This window comes from Canis lupus, chromosome 4 (assembly GCF_011100685.1).
Source record: "Canis lupus familiaris isolate Mischka breed German Shepherd chromosome 4, alternate assembly UU_Cfam_GSD_1.0, whole genome shotgun sequence".
NCBI classification, from domain to species: domain Eukaryota; kingdom Metazoa; phylum Chordata; class Mammalia; order Carnivora; family Canidae; genus Canis; species Canis lupus.
In genome coordinates this window covers 32,390,327-32,418,235 of record NC_049225.1, presented here as the reverse complement: position 1 = coordinate 32,418,235, position 27,909 = coordinate 32,390,327, and the positions used below count along the sequence as shown (strand labels likewise).

The window sequence follows — 27,909 nt, the reverse complement described above, 5'->3', positions numbered from 1 at the left end:
ACTTGCCCTGCAGTGTTCAGATAACAGGTGAAGTTAGAATCTTTTGCTGTGTTCTCACTTAACTCTAAAAATACCAATGAAGCCATACAGAGAAAGAGGAAAAACATTTCCAGAATTTCAGCAGACCTACCAAGTTCTAAAGGGACCAGTCTCCCAAAGTAATTGTACCCACATCACTACATTATTTGGAGTTCAGTAACTTTCTCCCTGGCAACATTACTGTTATTTCTGCTTAGTAGATATAAAACAAAACATCTCAAATATTATTTAAGATCAGAGTTTGAGAACCTGACATTTGCGTGTCAGTAGACACGTTCCTGGTTTGGGCAAAGTGAACGATCACATTTTACCTTCTTCGAGCCAACATTAACTTCCTGAGTTTGTGCAAACACGAGGTCATATGCTGCAATATTATACCTTTTTCTTTATCATAATGTTTCCCGTATGTTGACAACATGCGACCTCTAGTTAGGTCACCAAGGCAACAAGTTTAAAGAGTTCTAATAGCTATTCCCTCCCCCCTCCCTTCTAGCTTCTATCTGTATTATTTAGGAGCTATTATGGAGTCTGTGGGGGGTACTCAGGCTTAGAATTAGCTGCATGTGGGGGTGCATCTCAGGCCTGTACATTACTAACAGCATGACACTGAGGGAAGTATTTCTATCAGTCAGAGTCCTGAAGGGAAAGAGATGGTATTCTAATTTAGGTCACTGGGAAGATTTTACTATTTACAAAGGTGTCTTCAGTGTTTGAGGGGAAAAAAAAAGTCAGCATGGGGCACTACTGTATGTCAGGGTAAGTAACAATAGGGAGCTGTTTCTGTCCCTGTATCTGAAGGGACAAGGGGTGGGGGGAAGCTACTAGAATGGAGAGAGAAGGGGAGTTGTAAGGAAAGGACCACTGTCAGGCACTGTGGTCCCAGGAAGAAGGACAAGGGACACAGCTGAGGCAAGCAGGGAGGGAGGGGGCAGACAGGCCAGGGCTTCAGTCTCCTCCCAGCCTTCCATCTCCTGCCCGTGCCTTGTACTGACAGCAGACAAGAGAGAGCCTTCTTCTCTTTCAGTGCACAGGGCAAGGCAGAAAAAAGGTAAAGACTAAATATGAGTAGGAGAGGTGCCAAAGAAAGGTCTTGGCATCATGGTTAAGTATTTTCATAGGACGGCTATGGGGCTAAAAGAGAGAAATTATGCATGGAGCTTGGCACGTAGTAGGGTTGCCCTGGTTCCTCCGCTACACCTGACAACTCAAAGGCTCCAGGTAATCACTGACAACCCTGGTCTTATTTCACTCTAAAAACCCCACATATATGCTGTCTGTAGGAGAGTTATGTTGCTAAAATGTAATGTAATAAGTGTGACGTAGTAGATTTTTCTTTAAAAAGAAAGAGGATTTTTTCCCCCTTTGAACTACACATGAGAAATAATGGCTTTGAATTCATAGCTTTGTTATAATGAGTTATCCAAATAAGTCATGTTTGCAGTGCACAAAGAGAAATTAATTATTCATAGCTGGCCAAACTGTCACAACCACAAAAGCTTCCACGATGAACTAGTGACCTATCTTAAAAAACAAAACAAAACAGTTCTGTGCCTATTGATCAATCAACTATTCAAGCCTTCTAACCCAGTGGCATTCGGGAAGTTATGGAGCAGTTTGCAGGATATATAAATCAGTGACCAGGTTATCAATCATGAAAACATTTAAGTCTACTGCATGTTTTACAAAACAAAAGCTATGATATATTGAACTATAATTTACAAAGTTCTAAAAGTGCTTTGTAAATCAACCCTTGCCTATCTATCGGGACACAATGTATGCCAACTAATACTGTATTGTCATTGAACCAAACAGAAAGGCAGATCTCTTAAAGACGCCCTTATTTAATTTGTGAGTGGTTCCTGGAAACCCAGTTGAAGCCAAGATTAAGACAGGGGTAAGTCAACCAACTAGGAGTAGTAGGGTATTTGCAGCTTAAATACATTAGAAACTGCAATTCTTTTTTTATTTACAACTTTAAGATATTGATGGCATAATATAGTCCTAGGGTAACATTATACAGAATTATTTTACCTGACTGGATGGGACACCACCTCAACATGTGTTATAATCAGCAGGAGAAAATGTGGTTTTGGAGAAAATATCCGTCTTATAAAAGGCTAGTAATCTTAGACGTATTTTCCTAATTAAATAACTTCCATTAGATCCAGGAACTAAAATGCTTTCTTAACAGGGAAATATCTGTAAATGCCTCAATTGATATAAACCAAAGCTTATAGTTCATAACTAAAGCAAGAATCCAATAGGCAAACATATTTCAATTCCAAGTTGGAAATATTTAAACCTATTTAAAAAAACTTAACAAATTTTTGGTATCTCAGTCTCTACTCACGTAGAATGTGAAAAAAAAATCATCCAATAATGAGGTTTAGTATTGAGACAGACTGAAAAGCTCCCAGTAAATGTGGCCAGCATCAAGGAAATCCTTTTTTTAGGGATTTAGAGTAGAGGAAGAAGGTAGTTTCCTTGTATAATGCATGTTTCTGTCATGGACGTTTTCAAAACATTGCCTAGATATGTGAAAACCAAGGGTCAGCAATATTTATCTGTCACTGTTGGGAACAACTGGGTTGTTTTTTTTTTTTTTTTAAAGTATAGCTAATCTGCAATGTTATGTTAGTTTCAAGGATACAACATAAAGATTCTATGATTCTATACATTACTCAATGCTCACCACAATAAGTGACAACTACTATTTTGTACCTTATCCTTTTCTTTGAATTTTGATCTTTTTATATATATAAATATATATATATTTATAAAATTTAGAAATACTGTACTTCTCCCTAAGAAAAGGATGCTTAAATCACTGCACCACTTCCACAAAGATTGAGAGTATTACATTCAGATGCGCATAGACATAGCATCAGTCCCAAATTTTGGCACTTGGTTTAGAACAAAGAGTGCATTTTTGGAGTTTCCGATTCCTGTATAAGAAATGTAGCATGCGACTTGATGATACTGAAGACCTTGCTTGGCTTCAGAATGTTAGGACATTTGGAAGATAACCTTATTTTTTTGGCTTTCTCCCCCAGAGAGCCAATTCATATGGTCAGCCTGCAAAAGAGTGCCACCCCAGATGACAGATCCTATAAACCCAAGAAGACCTGCCGAGCTTCCTCCCTCTGAAAAGTTTTTTTTTGTGTGTGTAAGAACCATGTTGGAAGACCTGGAGCATGTCACATCAACTGCCTAGGGAAGAATTAGTCATTAAATTTGCAGACGGTGATAAGGCAGGCTAGGAAAAATCATATTTTTAATAGCTTTTCAGAATGCAATTGTTTCCTTCACTGGTCTGTGTCTGAAGCTTTGATGGGTGTTGTTAGTTCCTTCAGGCTTCCTACAGGGGCATTGCTGCCTGCTGTTATCTTTGGTTGACTTGCTGTGAGCTGCTTGAGTGTCCACTCCATGGAGAACTATAGGGGGAGCAAGAACAATCATCTCTCCCGAACCAGGTTGCCATCCGTTGGCACGTGTTGCCCAGCCTTATACACAGTGTGAACGTGCCCATGCCCACCATGAGCAGCTACCTGTACCTGTGGTGTTTGACAGACTGGTTTCCTCTGTCAGGAGAAGGGACCTCTGGGAATGACTGGGGGCCGGCAAAACTTGACTCCATCATTTTCTCCAATGCAGTCACAGGATGCCTTTCCGCCTTTGAGTACTGTGGGAAACCACATGCACAGAGTTGAGCTGGAGGACGTTATGAGAGGACGGCCTGTAACACTATAGCTAGATATTGAAAGGTTACTGAACACTTGCCAGTAATTTGTCCACCGGATCAGCAGAACAATAGAGACATCATTTGTAACCCATTTCCCACACACCAATGGTCTCCAACCTCCCCCCAAACTCTCTCTGCTTAGATAAGATCCATCTAGGACGGTTCTTCACTTTAGAATTTTAAGTATATCTTCTTGTTTCAATATATATCCATGGCACACTGTGCCTGACAGGCAAAAACACAAATGTTTTTTTTTATTCAATAGACATTTTATGCACACAAGAAATTAATCAGTAGCCGAACTACAAATAGTAGGGATTCAATAAAGAATGATTGGATGAACCTCAGAACATTCTCAGAATTACAAGGATATTGATTCAGAGTACCTGCCCTTGGCTCTCCACCATTCCTTCAGCCTTTGCCAAGTAATTACTGGGTTTAACAAGAGAAATTTATGAGCATTTCACTCTTTATAGTTAGTAAGCTTTGGTCTCACCTTTGACTATGATATCTTATGAAGTTCAGGAGCCTTTGGGAAAATCTATAGAGATGACCCCTTAAGAAAACCTTTGCCCCAAGGGAAATATCACAGGGCATCTCAACCAGGCAGCAAGTTGTCAACTTTAATATTCCCTGGACACACAGCTCTTGAAGAGGCAGCAAGGGCTAGCAGGTTCCTCTTCCAGAAATTCCAGATAAAAAATACCCTCAGAAATGACATTTTTAGGGGCTAGGTGGCTCAGTTGGTTAAGTTCTGACTTTGGCTCACGTCCTGATCCCAGGGTTCTAGAATCGAGTCCCGCACTGGGATCCCTGCTCAGCAGGGAACCTTGCTTTTCCCTCTCCCTCTCCCCCAGCTTGTGCTTTTGTTCTCTCTCTTATGCTTCAATCAATCAATCAATCAATCAATCAATCTTTTTTAAAAAAACCTTTCTTCTTAAAAGGAAAAAAAAATAAGATGACATTTTTAGAATGCTAACCAATCCAGAGAAAAGTTTGAAATTTGGACATTCATATCTAACGTATGAAAAAGAATTTCACAGAACAATGAAGACAGAGATGTAATATACATATGAAAAGCTGTACATCTGCACTCCTTGTAAAATGATAAAAATCATAATAGAGAAAAGTAAATTTTAAGGTCTGGTAAAGGTACAGATTCAAGAAAAGTAGAACTGCTGCTAATATGTTGGGGTATGAATTGCTAATATGTTCCAAATGTTAAATATACACACTCCTCAATACAGAATGTTACTTCTAGGACTTTCCTTCATTAATATGATTGTAAAAATTCAGAATATCATCATGAGAGTATGCCAGTGGTACAATTTTTAAGAACAAAACAAAAAAACAAAAACAACTGGACACAATAAATATCCACAAAGAAAACCCATGCAACCACTGAAAAAAAAAATAAAATCAAGGTACAAAAAGTCTTCATAATATGAATCAATTTCATAAATAAGGAAAATGCAGTACATATACATGTATTGTGTGTCTATGTGTATATACATATATTTAGCTTTATGTATACATATACACACATATAGATTTTGTATGTACGCATACATATATATTTCTGTGTGTGTGTTTGTGTGTCTGTATGTTTCCCATGCAACCACACAGGATGTAGATTAGAAAAAAGAAAGAAAGAAAATAAACTATTAACTGGATATTATCCTTGAAGAAGAGTATATCAGTGGCTATGGGTTATTAAGCCTAGGCAAAATGTCAAGGTTATGTAACTGACCTTAAGATAGCAATCTCTAATGTTTTCTTCTTAAGTACTTCCAAAATAAACCACAGAGTGGCAGTAATAACCTTGTCTTGAATTATAATCTCAATTCTACAAAATGGACTCAGTAAAGAGGTCAGACATTTTGCAAAATGGAGTAAATTGACACAGAACAAAAAAGAAGATATGGAGATAATTTGGAAAAGGTGGCTATTTTCAATAATCCAAAACTACAAAGATCCAAAATATGATGTAAATATCTTCATGTGTACTGTTTTATTGACTAATTAATTACTACTACAAACCATCCATGGGAAAAGTGCATTGAATGGATTTGTGACGAATATAATATTCTGACTTTCTATCTGAACTTCAGATTCTATAAAAGACCAAGTAGGGTTTTTTTTGGTTTGTTTTTTAATCCCAGCTTCTAATAATTGGTTTAGAAGACAAACTTGGATGCCTGAAATGCTCAGCTACAGAAACAAGTGAGATGATCTAGAGACATCTATGGCAAATGGGAGGAGGTAAGTCTCTGTTCTTGCAGAGGTTTATGGGGGCAACATCAGCCAAGTGTTTCTGGAGCATCTAGATTTTCTAAAGAAATTATTGAACCATTAAAAGTCAGCAAGCCATTCATTTTTTTCTAGCAGTGTATGTCAAACAGTGTATGTTCTAGCCTAATTATGTGTTGGGGCCATTAGTTCAGAGTTTCTGCTTTTTTTGGGGGAGGGAAGGAGGTGCCAATCAGTTTTTATTTTTATTTTATCTTAATTCTCGTGTAGTTAGAGTGTTATATTAGTTTCCTGCATACAATTTAGTATCCAACAGTTCCATGCATTATTCAGTGCTCATCAAGATATGTATGCTGTTAATCCCCATCACCTGTTTCACCTACCCCCTTACCCACCTCCTCTTTGGTAACCATCTGTTTTTGTTCTCTATAGTTAAGAGTCTTGTTTTTGGTTTGTCTTTTTTTTTTCCCCTTTGTTCATTTGTTTTGTTTCTTAAATTCCACATATGAGTAAAATTATATGCTATTTGTCTTCCTTTGACTTATTTCACTTAGCATTATACTCTCTAGCTCCATCCATGTTGTTGTAGATGGCAAGATTTCATTCTGTTTTGTGACTGAATGATATTCCAGCGTGTATGTGTGTGTGTATATATACATTTTTGTATGTATAAAGTGTATTTATTGATATATATATATTGTGTGTATATATATATACACATATATATATATATATATATATATATATATATTCTTTCATCTATCAATGGACATGGGCTGCCTCCATAATTTGGTTATTTTAAATACTGCTGAAATAAACATATGAGGTGCATATAGCTTTTGCTTTGAATGAGACTTCATTTTGAAAGCCAAAGGCTTTGTTTAAAATCTTAGATGAAAGTTTCGAATAGAATCAACCTCTTATTTGGTCTACTTATTCATAGTGTCTTTTGTAGATATTGTATTCTAAATCTTTTCTTTCAAATGCTTGTATTGTTGTTATACAGTTGCTTTTAATTGTACTATTTTGGTCAATATACACAAATTTATTTTCAAAATTTATTATTTAGTATTTCTCCTCTATCTCACAGACTTTATGAGAATTATTTTCATTTCAGTGGCTGCATTTAATATGAGATTCGGGTTTAAATTGCCATATTCCTATGCAAGGTTGGTTGAGACATGTGGGAACACTAAAAATATATGAATAATTTGGTAATCCTTCAAACTAATATTCCACGTTGGTTCAAATGAATTTAGAGATATTTTCCAGTTTCCAGTTCTGACAAAGAGCTTAAAATTGTCATTCCTGTCCTTACAATAAGAAAAAAGCTGAACAAATAGAAAATTAATGGCTGTTCTTATATCTAATAATGGAGGTTGCAGGGCAAACCACCACTCTGAAACCTGAAGAGACAAGAACCAGAGTCAAGATCAGCTTACCTATAGCAGAACCATAAATGGGTAAGAACACTTCAGTAGTAATTTTGTAAACATTTAAACATTTAAAAAATATTTTATTTATGTATTTATTCATTTGAGAAAGAGAGAGAGAACATAAGCAGGGGGAGGGAGAGGGACAGAGGGAGAAGCAGACTTCTGCTGAGCAAAGAGCCTGAATCAGCACTGGATCCCATGACCCTGGGATCATGACCTGAGCTGAAGGCAGATGCTTAATGGACTGAGCCACCCAGGAGCTCCCAAGAGTAATTTTAATAAGTGGCTATAATCTGTATGTGTAATCTGATATTGACTATGATTCTTGTATTGTATTGTCTTTCCAGGTTTCAGAGTGGTAGTTTGCCCTGCAACCTCCATTATTGGATGGATATAAGAACAGCCATTGATTTCTAGTTTATTCAGCTTATTTTCTTATTGTAAGGACAGGAATGACAATTTCAAGCTCTTTATTTGTCAGAACTGTAAACTGGAATTTAATTGTAAGAATAAAATAAGAACTGCAGTTTTTTGTGCCCCCTTCCCTCCACTTTCATGGGTTTTTACCTTCAGGAACCATGCAAGATGCTCACAACAAAGAACAAAAGAATAATCTCATGTTTCTGACATAAGTGGGAAATTAACCATTTTGAAATGCTTACTTCTCAGTGAAAAAAGATCTTATTGGAGCATTATCTTACATGAGGAAAGAGCTTTTTCCTGACTCTACCTTCTTGTAGCCTTCTTGTCTCAAGTAAGGGGGGAAAAACAACAAGACAAACAAACAAACAAAAGACACTAGTGGATTTTAAAGCTCCTGGCATCTACAGCTATAGCAAACATTAAATGAAACCCAACTGCTAGCCAGATTAACATAAAACCTACATTAAACATCTGTTATCTCAGGATTACCCAGTATATCATGTCTACCTTTAAAAAAATTATGAGGCATACTAGAATATATACATGCAAGCATAAGTAGAGAGATAGGAACTCTAAGAAATACTCAAAAGTAAATCTAGAAATAAAAATACTGTAACATACATGATGAATGCACTTGATAGGCTCATCATTAGATTGGACACAGCCAAGAAAAGAATCAAGGACCTCGAGTATTAGTGGATAAAAACTTCCTGACACGAAACACAAAACAAAAACAATATATTTTAAAAAGAAAAGGAAAAAACTGAATGATAATATTGAAAAACTGCTGAACAATTTCAAATGGTAAAATATATGCATAATTGGAGTTATTGAAGGAGAAGAAAGAAATGGAGCAGGGGAAATATTTGAAGCAACAGTGATGGAGAACTTTTCAAAATTATTGATAGACACCAAAACATAGATACAGGAAGCTCACAGAATACCAAAACACCATAAAGGTTAAATACCAAAAAAACTACATGACAGCATATCATATTCAAACTGTACTTTTAAAAAAGGAAAAGAGAAGTAAAGAATAAAATAACACAAAAACAAATAGAATGCTGAAAACAAAACCAAAAAAATAAAAACCTGCTTATAGAAGAAAAAGATGAACAAATATAGTGGAATTCTACCTAGAAATCATGCAAACAAGAAAAGATAAGAGTAAAATATTTAAAGTGTTAAAAGAAAAACAAACATCAAACTGAAAATATATCTCTGGTTAAATTATCCTTCAAAAATAAAGGAGGAATAAAAGACTTTCTTAGACTAAGCAACAAACAAACACACACAAAAAATAGGATCATCACCAGCAGACCTATCCTGCAAGAAATTTTAAGAGAAGCTCTTAAAGGAGAAACAAAATGATTTAGGTTAGAAACTCAGATCTACATAAAGAAGAAAAAATACCAGGGAAGTAATAAGTAAAAGTAAATTAAAATAGTTCATTTTTCTTCTTATTAATAGATCAAGTAGAAAAAAGTTTATTCAAACTAATAATGTATTCTGGATATAGTATATACACAACTTAAATTATTGAAAGCAATTTTATAAAGAACAGGAGAAAGAAAGGGAATACTCAGATATAAAATACCTGGACTAGCCATAAAGGGGTAAAGTGTTATTTGAAAGTGGACTTAGGGGATCCCTGGGTGGCGCAGCGGTTTGGCGCCTGCCTTTGGCCCAGGGCGCGATCCTGGAGACCCGGGATCGAATCCCACATCGGGCTCCCGGTGCATGGAGCCTGCTTCTCCCTCTGCCTGTGTCTCTGCCTCTCTCTCTCTCTCTGTGAGACTATCATAAATAAATAAAAATTAAAAAAAAAAAAAAAAAAAAAAAAAAAAAAGAAAGTGGACTTAGATTAATTGTAAATATATATTGTAAAGTCTTGGGTAACTAAAAAAGTATAAAAAGAAGTATAATGGGTATGTTAGAAAAGGAGGAAAAAAATGGAAGCATACTAAATAATTAAAACCAGAGAAAGAAGAAATAGAAAAGAACAAAAGAAACAAAGAACAGGTACAAAGAATCGAAAACAGTTATAAATATAGAAGACATTAATTGAACAATATCATTAGTCACTTTAAATATGAATGGTCTAAATACACCAATTAAAAAAAAACAGATTATCAGCAGGTATGAGAAAACAGAACCCAACTATATGCTGTCTACAAGAAACCCACTTTAAATATAAAGACAGCGATAGAATAAAAGTAATAAAGTAGGTAAAAATATATCATGCTAGCACTGATCAAAAGAAAGCTAGAGTAGGTGTAATAATTTCAGCCAAAGCAGATTTCAGAAGAAGGATAAGTTTTAGGGACAAAGAATGGTTTAAAAAGTATCACTAACTTAATGATAAGGGGCTAACTCCCCAAGAAGATAAAACAGTTCTTAACATTTATGTACCTAGCAACAGAGCATCAAAATACATAAGGCAAAAGCCAAAGGAACCTCAAGGAGAAATAGACAAATCCACTATTATACTTGGGGAGTTCAACACCCACCTATCAGTAACTGACAGATTCATCAGCCAGGAAATTATTGAGGATATAGTTGGTTTGTATAGCACTTTCAATCACCAGCATCTAAGCAATAATCCTAAAATATTTCTTCTAAAATGGCAGACTATACATTTTTAAAAGATCTTATTTATTTATTTGAGAGAGAGAGAGCACGAGAGGAGGAGTGGGAGCGGCAGAGGGAGAAGCTGACTCCCCACCGAGGAAGGAGCCCTACGTAGGCTTGATCCCAGGACCCTGCGATCCTGTCTGAGCCGGAGGCAGATGCTTAAACTGAGCCACTAAGGCACCATACACATTTTTATTTTAGCTCACATAGAACATTCATCAAGATAAATCACATTCTTGGCCATAAAATGCATCTTAAGAAAGTTTTTAAAGATTTTTTATTTTTAAGTAATCTCTACACTCAACATAGGGCTCAAACTCAGAACCCTGAGATCAAGAATCACGTGTTCTACTGACTGAGCCAGCCAAGCACCCTTTCTTAAGAAATTTTTTAAAGGTCTAAATCATTAATAGCATATTCTTAGACCATTTTGAAATCAAACTAGAAATCAATAAGAAAAAGATAGTTGGAAAATCCAAAGCTATCTGGAGAGTAAATAACATATTTGTAAATACCAGAAAGGTCAAAGAAAAAATCACAAGAGACATTTAAAAATATTTTTAACTAAATGAAAATACAACTTATCAAAATTTGTGGAAGGTAATGAAAGCAGTGATTAAAGATGAATTTACAGCATTAAGTTCTTATAATTGAAAAGAAGAAATATCTAAAGTCAGTAATCTGAATTTCCACCTTAGAAAACGAGTAAAAGATGAGTAATTTAAACCCAAAACATACAGAAAAGAAATAATAAAAGAGAATAAATTACTAAGATTGAAAACAGGAAAAGAGGAATGCCTGGGTGGCTCTGTGGTTGAGCATCTGCCTTTGGCTCAGGTGGTGATCCCTGGGTCCTGGGATTGAGTCCCACATCGGGCTCCCTGCGAGGAGCCTGCTTCTCCCTCTGCTCATGTCTCTGCCTCTCTCTGTGTGTGTTTCTCATGAATAAATAAATCAAATCTTTTAGGGGATCCCTGGGTGGCGCAGCGGTTTAGCGCTGGCCTTTGGCCCAGGGTGCCATCCTGGAGACCCGGGATCGAATCCCACGTCGGGCTCCCGGTGCATGGAGCCTGCTTCTCCCTCTGCCTATGTCTCTGCCTCTCTCTCTCTCTCTCTGTGTGACTATCATAAATAAATAAAAATTAAAAAAAAATTAAAAAAAAATAAATAAAATCTTTTAAAAATAGTTAAAGAATAGAGAAAATCAACAAAAGCAAAGCTGATGCTTTGAGGTGATCAGGAACATCAATAAATCTCTGGTCAGGTTAACCCAGAAAAAAAAGAAGAGAAAAGATTATCAATAAGAGAAACGAAAGAGACCATCACTACTAATCCCATGGTCCGGAAAAGGTTAATAAAGGAAGACTGTGAATAACCGTATGACCTCAAATTTGATATACTAGTTGAAAGAAACCAAGTTTTTAAAAGATACATGTCACAGTTCATGCAAGTGGAAATAGGTAAACCTAATTACCCTATTATATATTAACAAAATAAGTATCATTTAGGAGATCTGGAGATCCCAGGAAGGAATACAAATTCTGCTAAGGAAAACTAACTGTACTACAAATATATGAAAGAACATTAAGTGTGAGGTGGGGATCAGGGCACACTGTCCTAAGGAACTTTGGAAAGGAGTGGAATCTGTAAACTAAAGGCACACATAAGCACTGCCTGGTTGATAGATATATCTTTGATCTGTCTGCTGAGAGTTCCTAGAAGCAAGGATGTACTCAACAAAAACTTGGCACTTTATCTCTGTTGTCTCTCCCCAAATCCCATTACTCCAACCTAATCGTGAGAAAAACATGAAACTAATTCCAGTAGAAGAGCATCCTACTCAATACTTGACCACTACTCCTGAATACTGTCCAAGCCACTAAAATGAGGAAAATCGGACAAACGGCCACAGCCAAGAGGATAAATGACAACCAACTGTCATTGTGGTTTCCTGGATGAAATCCTGGAACAGAAACAATGAAGTTAAAACTGAAGGTGCCCAAGGCATCTCTATGGGCTCATTGACTTTTACAAACGTACCATGTCAATGTACGAGGCTAACGGGAAAAACTGAGTAGAGTGGATATGGGAACTCACCGTACTATGTTTGCAACTTTTTTGTAAATCCCAGACTGACTTTAAAAAAAAATAAAGTCTATTTAAAAAAAAAACAAATAAAAAATAAGAGAGTTTAAAGAAAAACAAAAGATTCATACCCAAGACAAGAGGCAGGATAATCAGAAGAAAGAGAAGAAGGGAAAGGAGGAGAAGCAGAAACAGAAGAAGCATAGGAATTTCGAGACTCAAGGCAGACTTCAGCCTCTTTATTTGCAGCTACAGGTTCTCAAGGTGCGGAATCCACTCATTTGAACAGTCTGCAATAAACTTCCTTAAAGGTAGCTTCACTGACCATGATTATGGCCTCTGGACATTTTTATGTTCTATGTTGAAAGCATTTCTTATGGTTCCTTCCATAATTTACACGCTTCCATCCCTGGGAGGAGTTACAGTCTCCATAATTTTATCCATGAGATGATCTCTCTAGTAAAGCTGCCTGTCTGGCCCTTTCCATTAACATTTCTGTACCCTGTACGAAGTAGGGTAGTGACGCCATGTTCTTTCCTTGTACTCATACAGATCTTGACTTTAAAAAAATATATATTTTATTTATTTACTCATGAGAGACACAGAAGAGAGAGAGAGAGAGAGAGAGAGAGAGAGAGGCAGAGGCACAGGCAGAGGAAGAAGCAGGCTCCATGCAGGGAGCCCGACGTGGGACTCAATCCCAGGACCCTGGGGTCATGTGCTGAGCCAAAGGCAGATGCTCAACCACTGAGCCACCCAGGTGCCCCCCAGATTTTGACTTTGTGTGCGTGTACATGTTTTGTTAAAACCTCATTCGGTATAATGTACAACATGTCACCTGAATACCTAATAAGAAGATGCCATGGTCCGTACACTGGTCCTTTCAACATGAGTTGACTTGATTTCCTTTTAAAACCCCACAGAGGCCCTGGTCAGTACTGTCACCTCTTGGGGAAGCACTCATCCTGACTGGCTTCCCCAAAAGGCCACCTTGTGGGTGCTCCTGGGTGCTGAGGACCTCTACTGTTGTTCGCACCGTCACCTGCCTTGCCCCCAACACATTGTGGATGGTGCCCTGAAATCCAGAGACCTGTCAGATGAAGTAGGCTCGTGCTGGAAGTCGAGCAGTGACGTTGTTTGCAGGTCTGTCCAATACACGCAGTGGGAGTCAGAAGGTCACAAGAACGTGTGTCTGGGTTGGAGAGCAATGAGAGACTGATGATCAGTGGGCCTGGAACCCCAGGCAATAAAGGCAGGACAGGGTATATTTTTAAAAGGTTCTGAATGTCTGTCTCTCTGCATTGCTCCCAGCTCCTCTAAGTCTGTGTCAAAATGTTCTTTGCTGGAAGTCTGACTTAGGAGCCCAGAGCATGGTGGAAATGAGTCATTATGGCATATTTTTTAAAGCATGATTTCTTTTTTTTTAAAGATTTTATTTATTTATTCATGAGAGACAGAGAATGAGGTAGAGACATAGGCAGAGGGAGAAGCAGGCTCCATGCAGGGAGCCCAATTTGGGACTTGATCCCAGGACTCCAGGGTCACACCTGAGCCGAAGGCAGACGCTCAACTGCTGAGCCACCCAGGTGTCCCTAAAGCATGATTTCTGATGCAAGTAATTAAAAATAATTTGACCACTGTTGCTGTTGGGAATTTCTGCACCACATCCCACGTAGGAAGAACTATACCAATTAGAGTCAAACTTCAACACATTTCTGTGGAAGCAAGATACTCTTTCTATGCAGTGGATAGAGCAAGAACTCCTCACTCCCACCTTTATCACCCACCATCCCCCCACAACCACGTGCACCTTTCAGCCAGGGAACTGGACACATGCCATCATTACCTCTTTTAAGAAAGCTCTTTTCTAGTCTTTCTATCATCTATCTATCTATCTATCTATCTATCTATCTATCTATCTATCTATCTTTATTTATTTATTTGCCAGAGAAAGAGAGAGGGAGAGCACAAGAAAAGGGAACAACAGAGGGAGAAGATGAAGCAGACTCTGCACCCCCCCCACCAGGGAGCCCAATGCAAGGCTCTATCCCAGGACCCTGGGATCACAACCTAAGCCACCCAGGCACCCCCCATTCTTTGCTCTTCCTATACTGTCAGGCCAGTTCCAGACCTGTCTTCTATAAGGTCCAAGAGACTGTTCACTCAAGTGGAGGCCTTGGTAGATGTGTTTGTGGGATTATTTGTTTAATATCTATGGCCTACAGGAATCATATATATGCTCCTTGAAATTAATGATGTTGTCATTTCGGGTCATCATCATATCCCTGGTCCTTAATGCAGTGCCTGGTCCTGACTAAATATTTAGTATATATTTGAATAGAAGAATCTATAGTGGGGATCTTTAGTGAATCAGTAAGTCAGAATTTGATATGTAAAACAAGAGATCGGGTTTTAAACCAGAATTATTCAAAGTTAACACTGATTCATGCTATCAAGAAATTACCTCTCCTGACCAGCTCCCTTACGGCTATCCCACAAACCCCACCTCACTCCCAAGACTTTGTGTGTATGTCATCTACTGTGGGTGAGATCCAATGTCCCCCAGACAACTGTCCCTCTCCATTCTCTGATAGCACCGTGACTTAACAGACCTACGTTACAGAACAAGTGCTGTATGTGCTTACATACTTGTTCCTATCACTGGCCCGTGAGCCCCCTGAGGTCAGGATCTGTCTCTTCTTTGTATTCTGTAAGCTCTTTCTACAGAGCCCGGCACAGAGACATGTTCAATAAGTACAGAATAAATGGATGCTTCTTTCTACCCATTATCCAGGCGGTGTTAGGTCTTCAAGTCTTACTACTCCCCTTATGCAGGCAAATACTATCTTCCAATTCTTCCTCATTGACTACTACTTTCATAAACCTATCCTTCCTGAGACATTCTTGAAAAAAAGGGTAGGAAAGGGTAATTTTATTCCCTTACTTTTCACTCATGGATATTTCCTTTTGATCTTAAGAGAGAATAGATCATGTCTCCTTCAATGACTTCTCTCTCTGATCCCTGAATCAGGCTGAGAAGTGTCAGTCTGCAGGTTATAAGGCAAACTCCAGCTTTCTCTGTCACCCAGGACACAGTAAATGAGGTCAGTTCATCACTCTGAGCCACAAATGCTTCTTTTGTACATGACGGTAAAGCGCTAGATGCTTCTATGGCACGGCCAGCTCTGCAGCCTCTGAGTCAAGTGTTTTCAGATCCTCATGTTGCTTCACTGGACGAGGTGTTTCACATCTTGTTAAACGACTGTCAAGTGAAACCCTACCCCATGAATGTTTAATGAACGTAAGGGAATGCCAGACGCAGACAATTCATTTGTTAAATGCTGTAATTTGCCAAGAATTTCAAGTAGTTAACCTGGACTCCAAGATAAAATAGAGACCTGATGTGGTGTGCAAGTGGAAAATTTCCCTCCCAAGGTCTAGAGTCTACATGGATAACCCATCACCTTCTGTGTTGTAGAAATAACGATAGAACGCCCATGCTGGACACTCAGAGTTTCCTAGTGGACATGCTATGCAACTTGAGCTTGAGCTCTGGATTTCCTCACTACTCTTGACCTTTGAGGACAATTTTTTGTTGGGGGTGGCTATCCTGTACCTTGTGGAATATGTATCAGCACTTCTGAGCCTTCTGTTCAGAGATGCCCCTCAAGTCCTGTAAACACCCAAAGTCTCTCACCAGACTTTGCCTAAAGTTCTCTGGGGCAACACTGCCCCCCATTGACCCACTGAGTTACAAGGACATGAGTTTGGCTTTCTGCTACTCAACTGTTCTGACAGAAACTTTCTCAAGCTTTGAGTCCCAGTTCCCTGTTCTGCACATCGTGAGTGTAAACTGAGTAGTTGTTGTTGGGATGAAGTCAGGCACTGTCTTCATATCATTTAGCATGATCCTCTGTGTGTACTCAGTACATGTTATTTGCTATTACAACGTTCTCTATTTCATTTATCACTGTTTGCTTGCTAACATTGACGTTGGTAGGTCCTCATAGATCTGGCCAGAAGAAAAAGAGATACAGACCTACAAAGAAAAACCACTTTACCAAACTTTCTTCCATACATTTGCTTTCTTCACGATTCATGCAGAAATTGTGAGGCACACATCAGATTACTGGTTGCCCTCAGGCCAGTGCGACCTGGCCTCCAGCTGCATGGATGTCCTGTATATGTCTCCTTGCATATCTTAAACATAATGTTGAGGGAAAGCAGACATTATTAAAAGATTCTCTTCCTCTTCAATGTATTATTGACACACCTTCTCCATTACTGTCTTCTCCCATATTATACGACAGGAAACACTACAGTCAAATTCTGATTTGAGTCTTGTAACAAAAGTATGAGCAAGAGTATCAGCAGGACCAAACTGAACATTTGACTAGAAATATATGGACTGAGACTCTACAACAGATTCAAATAGTTAAATGTAAAATTTCTAAAAATGCCATATTCTATTAAATTAGCAAAATAAATGTTGACAAAAGTATAACAAAGCTGGTAGTGACCCATGTTGCTTTCTAGCAGTGAAATGGGTTTGTGCCTGTGGGAAAGCAATGTATTTATTCCAGTCTCATCTGGTTAAAGGGACGCGCTAGGCTGTCCCTTGGGCCCAAGCTGGCCAAGGTAGGATGCTATGGCTAGCATGCATGCGTCCCCTGAATGCACCTCATTCTTTTTTCAGGGTCCTTCTATGCCTTTCTTCACCATCTATTCTTGGCCTGAACTTCCAGCCCAGCCTAAAATGATGGTCCCTTGAAATGTATTGTCTTAGTTGACCACACCCCAACTTAGAAAAAAAAAAAAAAGTCTTATATCTACTCTCTCTATCCCAAACAGGAGAAATATGAAAATACACTTTTCCATACTTCATCTAGGGCCCTGTGGAATGATCCCAGTTGAGCCCACCTCTGCTTCCCTGGCCAACATACAAAATGTGGGTATGGCTTGGCTGGAAAGGGGAAAAGAGGGAAAGAAAAAGAAAAGAAAATCCAATGTGCCTCCAAATCTTCCAAGTGTCAGAACCCCTACACTTTGTAATTTCTTGTTATTGGAATCCTAATGATTCCAACCAATTGAAGGGTGGGAAGCACAGGAGTGAGGAATTTATTTTCATATCCCTTTCAGAGTAAGCAAGAGGAGAGAACAGAGATGCCTATGAGGAGGGAGGGGTAAGGATGGCAAAGTGGCCACTTTGGGGACAATTGTGCTATCTCCCAAAGGACTGTGTGGAGAGCAAAAATCAGACAGAAAATGCTATTGATCATTCGTTTGGTGAAAACAAAGGATACAAAATTGTATGTGTGTTTTGCCTGCAACCTTGTAAAATACATAGGGACTGACTAAGACTCTTCCAACCAACACTAGACAGGCTCCCCTGAGCCTTCTTTTCTCCGGGGCCTTAACTTTGGCCTATAACAACCGTAGATCTGCTGCACGAATGACTTGGTTCACTCATCCCCACACTACAAGACTTGAGTTTACTCTAATATAGTCTCTCCCGCTTTTTCTTAATAGCCTCTAATAGCTCAAGTCTAGAATGACCCTAACCTTCCTTAAAATGCCTTCCTGAAAAACAAAAACAAAAATGAAAAACCTCAAAGCCTCCAAAAGAATTGAGTTTGTTCAATCCCCAAGGAAAGGCCCCTGGCCTCCCCTTCTTGGAGCATTTACTTAAAAGGGGCTTGTAACCATAAACTGCCCCTGGTCATTTTGAGATATCTATGTCTCTCCTCCAACTCAGGGGTTTCTTTCTCAGGGACCTGAAAGCCAAATCCTTGACATGGAATTAGGAAGGATTGGATCTCTGTCTTCCCATGTCTGTGGAGGTGCGGAGCCCTCCGCTCCATTGGTCGCCTGCTAACACACAGCTGGCGTGTGCCCGACCAGCTCTGTGGTTTTTCACTTCTCTGACTCTTCCAAGACTCTGCTGCTTCCTGGCCCTAGTCCTTCCTTCTCCCTTTAACGCAGCCATCACTTCTGTACAAACTGAAGTCCAGTTCAGGTCGTGCTGGACTTTCTCCTCTAATGCAATAATGCATTACTGGTTAAAATCTGTCCTTACTACCTTAACGAGCGGCTGGCTTTGATTATGCTCGGCAGGTCCAGCTGCAAAGGCATCGAGACCCCTCATCACTGCACTGCTGTTCAGGTGGTGAGATAACACTCAGAAATCATTAGCAAAAGCATTCCTTCTGTTACAGAAAAGAACAGTCCCCACATAACTATGATTACACGACGAACAAAACTTAGCTGGGAAGCAATTCTGATTTATGAATTCCACACTAAACATCTAAGTACATCTGTTATGCATAGCAAATGGCAACTTTCTGGGTAATGATGTTTTAGAATCACAAATGATGTATAAATTCCCAGTGATTTGGGGGGCCATGAATATGTCCTGGGTGATTGTCTATTATACTCAAATACTACGCTTATACCATGGCCTTTGTTCCTTCCTTTTGTGTCTCTGAATCCGGAAGTGCAATCTTGTATGAGGGCAAAGGATTGCTACCCTGAGAGGAATATTTCAGTATGTCTTGGATGATATTTGCTTGTCTTTAATTAAGTGTTTTGTGATACATCTCAGAAATGATTAAAACAACTTTTAGAAAGAACGTGAGATTCAAAGAGCTTGCATTTCAAGTTCTGGTACCTATTCAAGGTCCAGTCTCAGGAAACACTGACGCTGGCAATACAACTCTCCCTTCCCACCTGTCTTACCTTTGACATCTCTCACACCACTTACCTTGGAGTTGCTTGAACATCATATACATTCTCAGGATTCCATGGCTTCATCATTTTTCTGTTTTTCCTACTCTTTTTATCCTTTGCTCCTTTACTACCTGATGAGGCATTCACTCATCCCCCTCCCTTTGGTCCCTTCTTCAACCAATGGCAATGTCATCCATCTCAGGCCACATACCCCCTGTCTTCTGGTGTCTGTATCTCTTACCACAGATAAGTTCCCATAAGGTAGGGAGCATTATACCCCTGGTGCCCAGCACAATTTTCCACACAGAGTAAGAATGTAATAAATCATTGCGGAACAAAACAACTGAAGCACTTTTGGCTTCCAGAGATCGATTTATATTGCAGATGGTAATCTAAAGCTGAGGTTTAATTTTTCAGTTTCATCCTGTATATGTGCATGTGCACACACACACACAATCGCACGATGATTTAAGGAAAAATCTAAAGTAATGAAAAAAATATATACAAGTCTGATTCCCAGCTCCCCATCCCCTCTGAGCCCTGAGGTGGGCTGTGGGAAGAGATGTGTAGACAAGTAACTTACACTTTGCAGCTGGACATGGTTCTTCACCAAGCTCTCTGACTTTGCCATTGTGCTGGATGCCTTGAGGCTGTAGTTTTTACCACTTTGTGGTTCTTTCAGCTGCTCTTGGATTTGTTTAGCTTGTTTCCTGCAGAGATAAACAAACAAATGCATAAATAGTTACATCAGTTTATTCGACTCATATTTTGGGGGTTCACTCATTCCCAACATCTGTATTTGTCATGTGTTGAAAGCTGGAAAACTCAGTTAACAAAGAAAATCCTTCCTCCATGTTCAATCCACCAGCCCCATTAGATAACTTCTGATCTGGAAAGAAGCTGATTTTATCCATCAACATTCAGGTATTCACACCCAATGGTGCACCAAAGGCAGACAGAGGCATGATGCGCTGTCCTGGCCCCCAGGGATGCAAGAGGTTCCTGACCCTGAGTGCTCAGCTGTAAAGAATTAGAAATGCTCTGAAGTAATCAGTGGGAAAAACATATATACATCTATAATGTGTATACTTCCTCTTCCTCAATTTAGAAATAGCTCATTTATTGTTACCATTAGCCCTGAATGAAAAGACTTTTATTTCTACTTTGTAAATAATAATAAAAAATAGTTAACTCCTGCAAGAATTCCTACTATGTGTCGAGTGTCATTTTAAGTGTTTTCCATGTATCAACTCACTTATTCTTCATAATTCTCAATGATGAGAATTTACTCATTTTTTTAAATTTACTCATTTAATATACTCATTTAATATAGGACAAAACTGAGGCACAGAGAGGTTAAATAATTTCCCCAGAGTCACATCGCTAGTCAGTGGTGGGGCTGAATTTGAACCCAGCCCATCAGGCTGCATACCCTGCACCATTTGGGACTATCGAACCACTTGCCCATATGCCCACAGCTTTTCAGTGGGAAGGCTGAGACTGTTCTTGCATTTTGGACTCTGAGTAAAGTGCTCTTGACTGTATATGTGGAGTGACTTTGTTTAAGTCACACGGGCTATACTCGAAGGAGGCAACGCATCACTGCCTTATTGACTGCTCTCTTCCAAGGGCTTTACAGTAATTATCTACCAGCTGAAGATTCAGTGCCCGTACACACACACACACACACACACACACACTGCAGAACCATCCCACCCACCCCAAACATTTACCTCTTCCCACAAGATCCCTGTCAAGGACAAGGACACAGCCTTTGGTGGAGCGTGTGCACTGGCTTCCGCAGGGAGCTCTTCCTGAGAATGGGCTTGGGTATCAGAGGGGCTGGGATTTGAATCCCAGTCTGCCACCCACCACGTCTGCTTTGAGTCCCTAAATCAAAAAGATTGTTTTTGCTAAAGCTTCCTGAGCCTCGGTTTCCTCATCTGTGCCCAGGGTTGCTTGAACATCATATACATTCTCATTGGAGAAGCTAACTTCCATGGATGCCGTGGGAACTGAACGTGAGGACACCTGTAAAGGGTTGGTCTGCTCCCCCTCTTGACATCTAGTGAGCACCAACTGCTAATGGGGCAGATCCTACAGAGGAATTAGAACATGGGCTCAGAGATAAAGGATTGTGTTAACTGCATCTCCCACAAGCACGTGAGTGTCTGCTGCCGGATTTGGGAGCTCTGAGCATCATTAACTCTTTTGAATTTGCAGCAGCAATGATGTAGCTCTGTGTGTTTAAAAATTTCCTATATCTTCTCAATTGTTTGGGGAGCTCTTATCCCCAGTACTTTTGGTTGCTTTAATCCAGTTGTAATAACCTATCTGTTTCCTAACAGCTAATCTGTAGCCTTTTGTTAAAAATAAATCTATCCTGTCAGCATTTTATGAAGCACATTATAGCCACAAAATCCCCCTGATGAAGGAAATAGGCTATCAGGAGGTTCCACCCGAGGAAATCATCGTGAGGTGGTAAAAGGGGGCTTGGCACAGAGGAAGGACCCCGTTACTCTCCTAAGGATTAGATAGTAGGAACAGTAACTATCTTTTCAGTAATTCTATAATTCAGTGTCTGGGAAACGCCAACTGCTAAAGGAACTTTCCTCGTAAAAATGTGTGACTGCAATTTCCTAAATCCTTGTATAACTTGCTTTCCTTTCCTGGCTTTGCACTTAAGTCCCGACTCACTGATAATCCAGAGATAAATGGGCTCTCTTTTCGGAACCGGCCTCCTCCTCCATCATCCCGACCCCATCCCAAACACACCTATTTTTGCTCTTTCCTCCTTCACCCAGCAGATGGGAACCAGGACATGAGAAGCTTCGGGTTGCAATTCCATTATGTCCCTCAAAGAGCCGCTGCTCTGGGAAAGAGCAGACACAGGTGCTGCACACTGGCACCCTACGAGCCTAACAATGTCAGGGGTGATATTTTATAGTTCACTGAGTGTTAAGTTTCTCTGGCCCAGTTCATCAGAACGGACTGACATGTCAGTGGGAGAGCATCAGGCATCACAGGTGCACTGGTGGGCGTGATGGGTAATGTGGCAGGCGGGCTCCGGGGGAAGCAGGCACTCAGGGGAGACACATGCGAGGTTTTTATCAGGGGAGGCAACCCCCATGAAGGCACTGGAAGGGGAGCAGGACTGGGCCAATGGAGAAACTGGAACATAATGCAGTCTCAGCGGAGAACTCTGCAAATCCCATGGGGGCGCTCTGAAGCTGGACGGCCTTGCCCCCTAGGTTCGGGCAGAGGCCTGGGCTTCAGAACCTCACACTGACCTGTCATGGGAGGTGGGCTATCTCAGGTCAGAGCAAGGCAACTTTTATCATGTTTGTTTTAGCCACTGGAGGACTAAGATCTTCACTGCTCAAGAGAACTGAAGCTGCAAATCACAGCATCCGCTGCCCATCTTTGAAGGGCTTTGCTTGGGCTGAAGTCAGTCAGGACTGACTTTTACTGGGTGCACCAGTTTTCCTTTTTGTTCTTCTGCTTTTTTCCCCCCCAGTCATGATCACTATTTGTCCTGGCTTTTGCCTCCTGGAACATTTCCTGTCCTATCCCAATTCTTTTTTTTCGAGCTGACTTGTGTTGCCCTTCCGAAGTCTACTAAGGACTCCTACAGGCAGCCTCACACTTCTTTCCCATATGAGTTGAAAGCAAGAAGAAACCTAGAAGAGTTGCCACATGAGCCCCATCAACCTGATCTGAATAGCTTAACTAATAGTCCCATTAACCTCTTATGGGAATATAAGGGCTTATTGGAAGTGATGAGAGGAGGATTGCTTTCATCGTGTCCTTTAGCATTGTGGAGGTTCAATTAACTCAGGAAATCCTCTCAATCCAAGGTGTTGATCACTTGCACCTCATCATGCTATCCACCTTCAAACTCTCATCTGCTGGCGATGTGCTGTAATAGTCCCTGTGGCGAGGTCATGTCATAGTAAGGGTCACAGGACAATTGACGAGAGTGGCAGGATCTAAGGAAATATAGGAACTGAAATAATCAATGATCCAAGGGAATGTCAGCTTGTGGGTAACTCCTGACTTTCTCTGGCTAGGAACAGTATATCCCAGAATATAGAATACTGGCTCAAGTGCATTTATTTAAAAACCAGTGATGGAGAGTCCCCAGAATCCTGGAAGACTTGGCAAAATGAAGTCAAATAAATGATACACACATTAACAACTTTATAGTATGTGTGAAAGTAAGGAAACGTCAAGATAGCGGCTGTCTATGCTGCTATCCCTGAGATCTGGGGATGGGAATTAGAAAGTCCACGAGTGAGTGGAAAGAAACATAGGCCAGGGTGCTTTAAAACTTTACATGACTTTCAGCTAAATAGATTAGATGCTCGGTGTAAGGTGTAGCCTTCCTCTCAGGCTAAGAAAAATAAAGGAAGACCCCACCTGGAAATGGTGCTAGAAGAAAATACACTTTGGCTCTCTAATGAGAAATAGAACTCCACTTGGAAAAGGTTTCAATTCTTATTATTACTTTATTATTCCCACATTTTCTTATTTATTTAATTTTTAATAAAAACCTGTCCCAGCTGGGCAGGCAGAAAGACAACATTCTGATTAGTGTTCATCCCCTGGCTCCCTTGTCGGAGTCGCCCATAATGAATGATGTTGAGCAGTGTTTCCATTAAACCCGGACACCTCACTGAGCCCCAGGAGGAGGTGTTTGTCTCAGAGCCCACGTGCTGCCTGGAGAGGGAGAGATTGACAGCCCTGAAGATAGAGGTCCTCTAGTTATCCAACGGCTCTCCGCTCTTGTGATTGTCATAATCAGTCTTTCCCTTAAATGTGGTACAACTACAAATTATACTCTAAAAATAAGTGATTAACCACCACTTGATGGTAATTTGCTTATTGTTAAATACACAATTTCTTCCCTGTACACAGCACTTGTGGAGAGACCCTTCTAACACCCTGCCGTGCGTGATTATCCCTCTCGTGCTCCAATGCATGCTCTTCACTTTGCAGTCACCCAGCTTCTGAAATCTAGTGTGGAAAATCGTAGGTGTTAACAACAGCAAGGCTTCATTATTTACTCTTTGGAACACGATGCTGTGCTCTATATAGTGTTATCCCATTAATCCCCCACAAATTCTATAAGGTAGATATCATTTGGGGCCATATTTTACCCAAAAGGAAACTGAGGCTAAGGGACTGGATTTGATTTGCCTAATAATATGCAACAAGCAAGAGGCAGCCTGGTGATTTGAATGCAGGTATGAGTGGCACGTGTAATTCCTGACCACATGCCGCATCTGCTCCCTAGAGCACACAAAGCGCTCAGGGCTGCACCAGGCCATGGTATTCTTGATTTACCTTAAACGGTTTCCCTTTCCATTATCTAGCGGGAGGACCGTGGGAGCCAATGTAGCAGAGTGGTTTAGAGCATGCAATTTTGAGTATGACTGTGGAAATTCAAAGACCCTGTCTGCATAGCTTTGACAAATTAATATTTCAAAATTAAATTCTGTTATTATTTGAAAAATGCAGCAATAATGAACAATTCCCATTGTTGTGAGGATTGGCGGATAATGCATGCAAAGCCCAGTGTCCCTGACAAAGAATAAGTTCTCAAAAATGAACACTAATAACTGTCACAGCCAAGAGTTGCCTAGGAGACGTGACAATTAAATATGATGTGGTATCCTAGATGGGGGCCTGGAACAAAGCATATTAGGTAAAAACTAAGGGAATCTGAAAGTATGAACTTCAATTAGTAATAGAGTATGAATATTATTTCAGTAATTGTGACAAATATAACATATTAGTGTAAGACATTCATATTATGGGAAACTGGGCCGGGATATGTGGGATCTATCTACACTATTTTCACAGTAATTCTGAAAATCTAAATCTATTCTGAAATAGTTCATTAAAAAATAATAGTTACTAATTATGGATTCATACCCGAGTTTCCATTATTTTTTAAAATAGTAATTGCCGTTCTTTTTTAAGATCAACATATACAATGTGCAGACAGGTGTCATAGACTACGTCTGGAAATGGATCAATTTTTAGAAGAGCAAATGGGTAGACAAATATAGGTCCAATGAAAAGCAGTTACACTTGGACTTGCATTTCAGACAAGCTGTAGGAACAGAATCTGTGCCAACTTCTTAAGGCTTGCATGACTTAAATAAAATTTCCATAAATAAAAAAAATTGTTATTAAGGTTCATTTGGAATAAATATATTTGTATGTATATATAGATATGTAGATATTTTATTATACTTTATTAGTTAAAAATAAGCACCTTTATCAGCATTTAGGTTTCATTTTTTTAAGTTTATATACTTATCTACTTAAGTAATTTCTACACCCAATACTCAAACTCACAACCCTGGAGATCAAGAGCCACAGGCTCTTCTGACTGAGCAGCCAGGTACCCCAGAGGTTTCGATTTCTTAGCAAGGGAAGTATAGATGTGCTTGCCAACTGTCAAACCAAAGATCTTACAGTATTCATATTTCATATTTGGCTGAAACCTTTATGGGTATCAGGTGAAAATAGTATGAAAGGAAAAGTGTGGTTTGCTTTTTTTTTTTTTTCAGGAAAGTCTAGATATTTTTTATAATACTTAGGTCTACAGCAGTAGACCTCTCTGTTCAGAAGTGTTAACCCCTTAGTGGCAGGCAGACACTGAGCCTTTACTTTTGGAAGGTAATCAAAAATTGGAAAGAACATAGTGTTCATGATCACAGGGAAGAATTTTCACTCTGTGCACCGAAGATAAACCACACACACACACACACACACACACACACACACACACACAGACCTATGTACATGCTGCATATACTCCTCACAGTCCATAAGAGATTCTAAGTTATTTGTAGATGTTTGATGGACCCATTTGCCCAAGATCCCTCTGCCTGGAGCAGAGACTGTAAGGTTAAAGAAAGACAAAGTGCTTTCTCTGAGAAGTAACCTTTTAACATTTGAAAAAAGATGGTCTTACTTGCTTTTGAAGTAGAATGCTGCACAGAACATGCCCACGATGACAATTCCAAAGATGATACAGGAAATTGACAGCACCTGCCTCTGATAAACTTCTTCACTCTCTGTGAATTTGAAAAACAGAATTAGAATGGGTGTTAGCAGGGCACTTGAGTTGGTAGGAGCTTTTCAAAGCAAACTTTTTTGTCCCTGTCATGAATAGGAAAACACGAAGAAGTTATTGTGATTCAATTTCTTGGCAATCATTGACAGGCTAGCGGGTTGTTATTTTTTATATATGTATGGTTAAAAAACACTTATCCATGGGTATCACAATTATGACTCTTATTATCAAAAGACATTCCATAAATTTAGCACATACTGGGACATGTTTTTGAAACTATGGTGGGGCCCAAAATAACCTTCAAGAGAAACAAATATGTGTCCACCAGAACTTTCCTGTGCCAGTGAGGACTTCCAATTTATTTCACGTGATACTGATGTCACTGTATTTTCTGATCCGGTCCTCCACTATCTGTCTCCCATTCATCCATGCACTACTGTGATTGACATCACTAATGAAAGAGAAACTCAATATGTATGTGAACATTTATTCACCCATTCTTCACTTCCTCAATACCAATGATCTGGCACAGTCATCTCAACCACTATTACCAAGGTCATAACTTACAGCTTCTTATCACACGCAAACAAAAAAAACACCAAAAATTCAAAAATAAGCATGTCACTTTTTAGCTATTACCATTTACACTCTCAGCTCATTTCTGAAATATGTCTACAGAAACAGTTCTTCTAGCTCATCAAGACCTTTTTATCTATATATCTCATAACTTTCTATCTGTTAATTATCCTCGTCTTGTCTTCATTTTCTTTCTTTACACAGCAGAGAGACTATGATCCATGATTACAGTCATTCACTCTCTTGCAAATATCTTCAACTACTGTGTCTCTTTCTCCTTCCCTTTTACTCATTTGGCAGAATAACTGCATACAAATCCAAGAAACTGCCTTCTCTATACCTCTACCTTGAGCAGCTCAGAATTGGGAAGGAAGATTATCCAATCAGGAAGACGGGCATCAATAAAAGTTGACAAGGGCACTGCTTAAGTAGACCTCTATCTAAGAGCGACTAATGACCTCCTCAGCCTGCTTCTCAACTTTTCTGATTCCTCATACCTTCTCCACTCAAACATCTGACTTACTTTTCCTCACGTGCAGATCTCCAATATGTTATAAAAAAAATCTATATTGTATAAATCATCTCTATTTATAACACAAAATATACAAAATTCACTGCATCTGAATCTATTCTTCGTGTTTCTCTTCTTGACATGGTGCAGTAATTCTCAAACTTTACTGTGCAGCAGATTCACATTGAGATTGCCACCTACTTTCTCTCCTAGAGTTACTGATTAACTAGGTATTAAGTGGGGACAGAATATTTGCATTAAAAAAAAAGTTTCAAAAAAAAAAAAGTTCCAAGGTGATTCTGATGCTGCTGGTCTGTGAAACATACTTTAAGAACCAGTGAATAGACTAAAAATGCTTAGAACATGCATCAACCATGTAAGAATAGGGGAGATTTTG

The 27,909-nt window shown here is 39.4% G+C and overlaps 1 protein-coding gene and 1 long non-coding RNA gene across 8 annotated transcripts in view; one reads left to right on the top strand and one right to left on the bottom strand.

The window, feature by feature from the left end:
- Positions 1 to 27,909, bottom strand: part of NRG3 (neuregulin 3) — a 1,041,408-nt gene that overhangs the window by 8,717 nt on the left and 1,004,782 nt on the right. For all 7 annotated transcript variants that reach the window (XM_038534491.1, XM_038534494.1, XM_038534492.1 and 4 more), the window contains exons 5-7: positions 26,324 to 26,426; positions 19,919 to 20,045; positions 3,594 to 3,721 (exon numbers count right to left, since the gene is read on the bottom strand). In XM_038534491.1, the coding sequence (XP_038390419.1) occupies positions 3,594 to 3,721; positions 19,919 to 20,045; positions 26,324 to 26,426 (358 nt within the window). The remainder of the gene's footprint in view (positions 1 to 3,593; positions 3,722 to 19,918; positions 20,046 to 26,323; positions 26,427 to 27,909) is intronic.
- LOC102151156 lies at positions 532 to 4,525 on the top strand. The gene is made up of 3 exons (XR_005358064.1): positions 532 to 795; positions 1,158 to 1,257; positions 3,093 to 4,525. It is a non-coding gene; the product is annotated as an uncharacterized LOC102151156 (long non-coding RNA).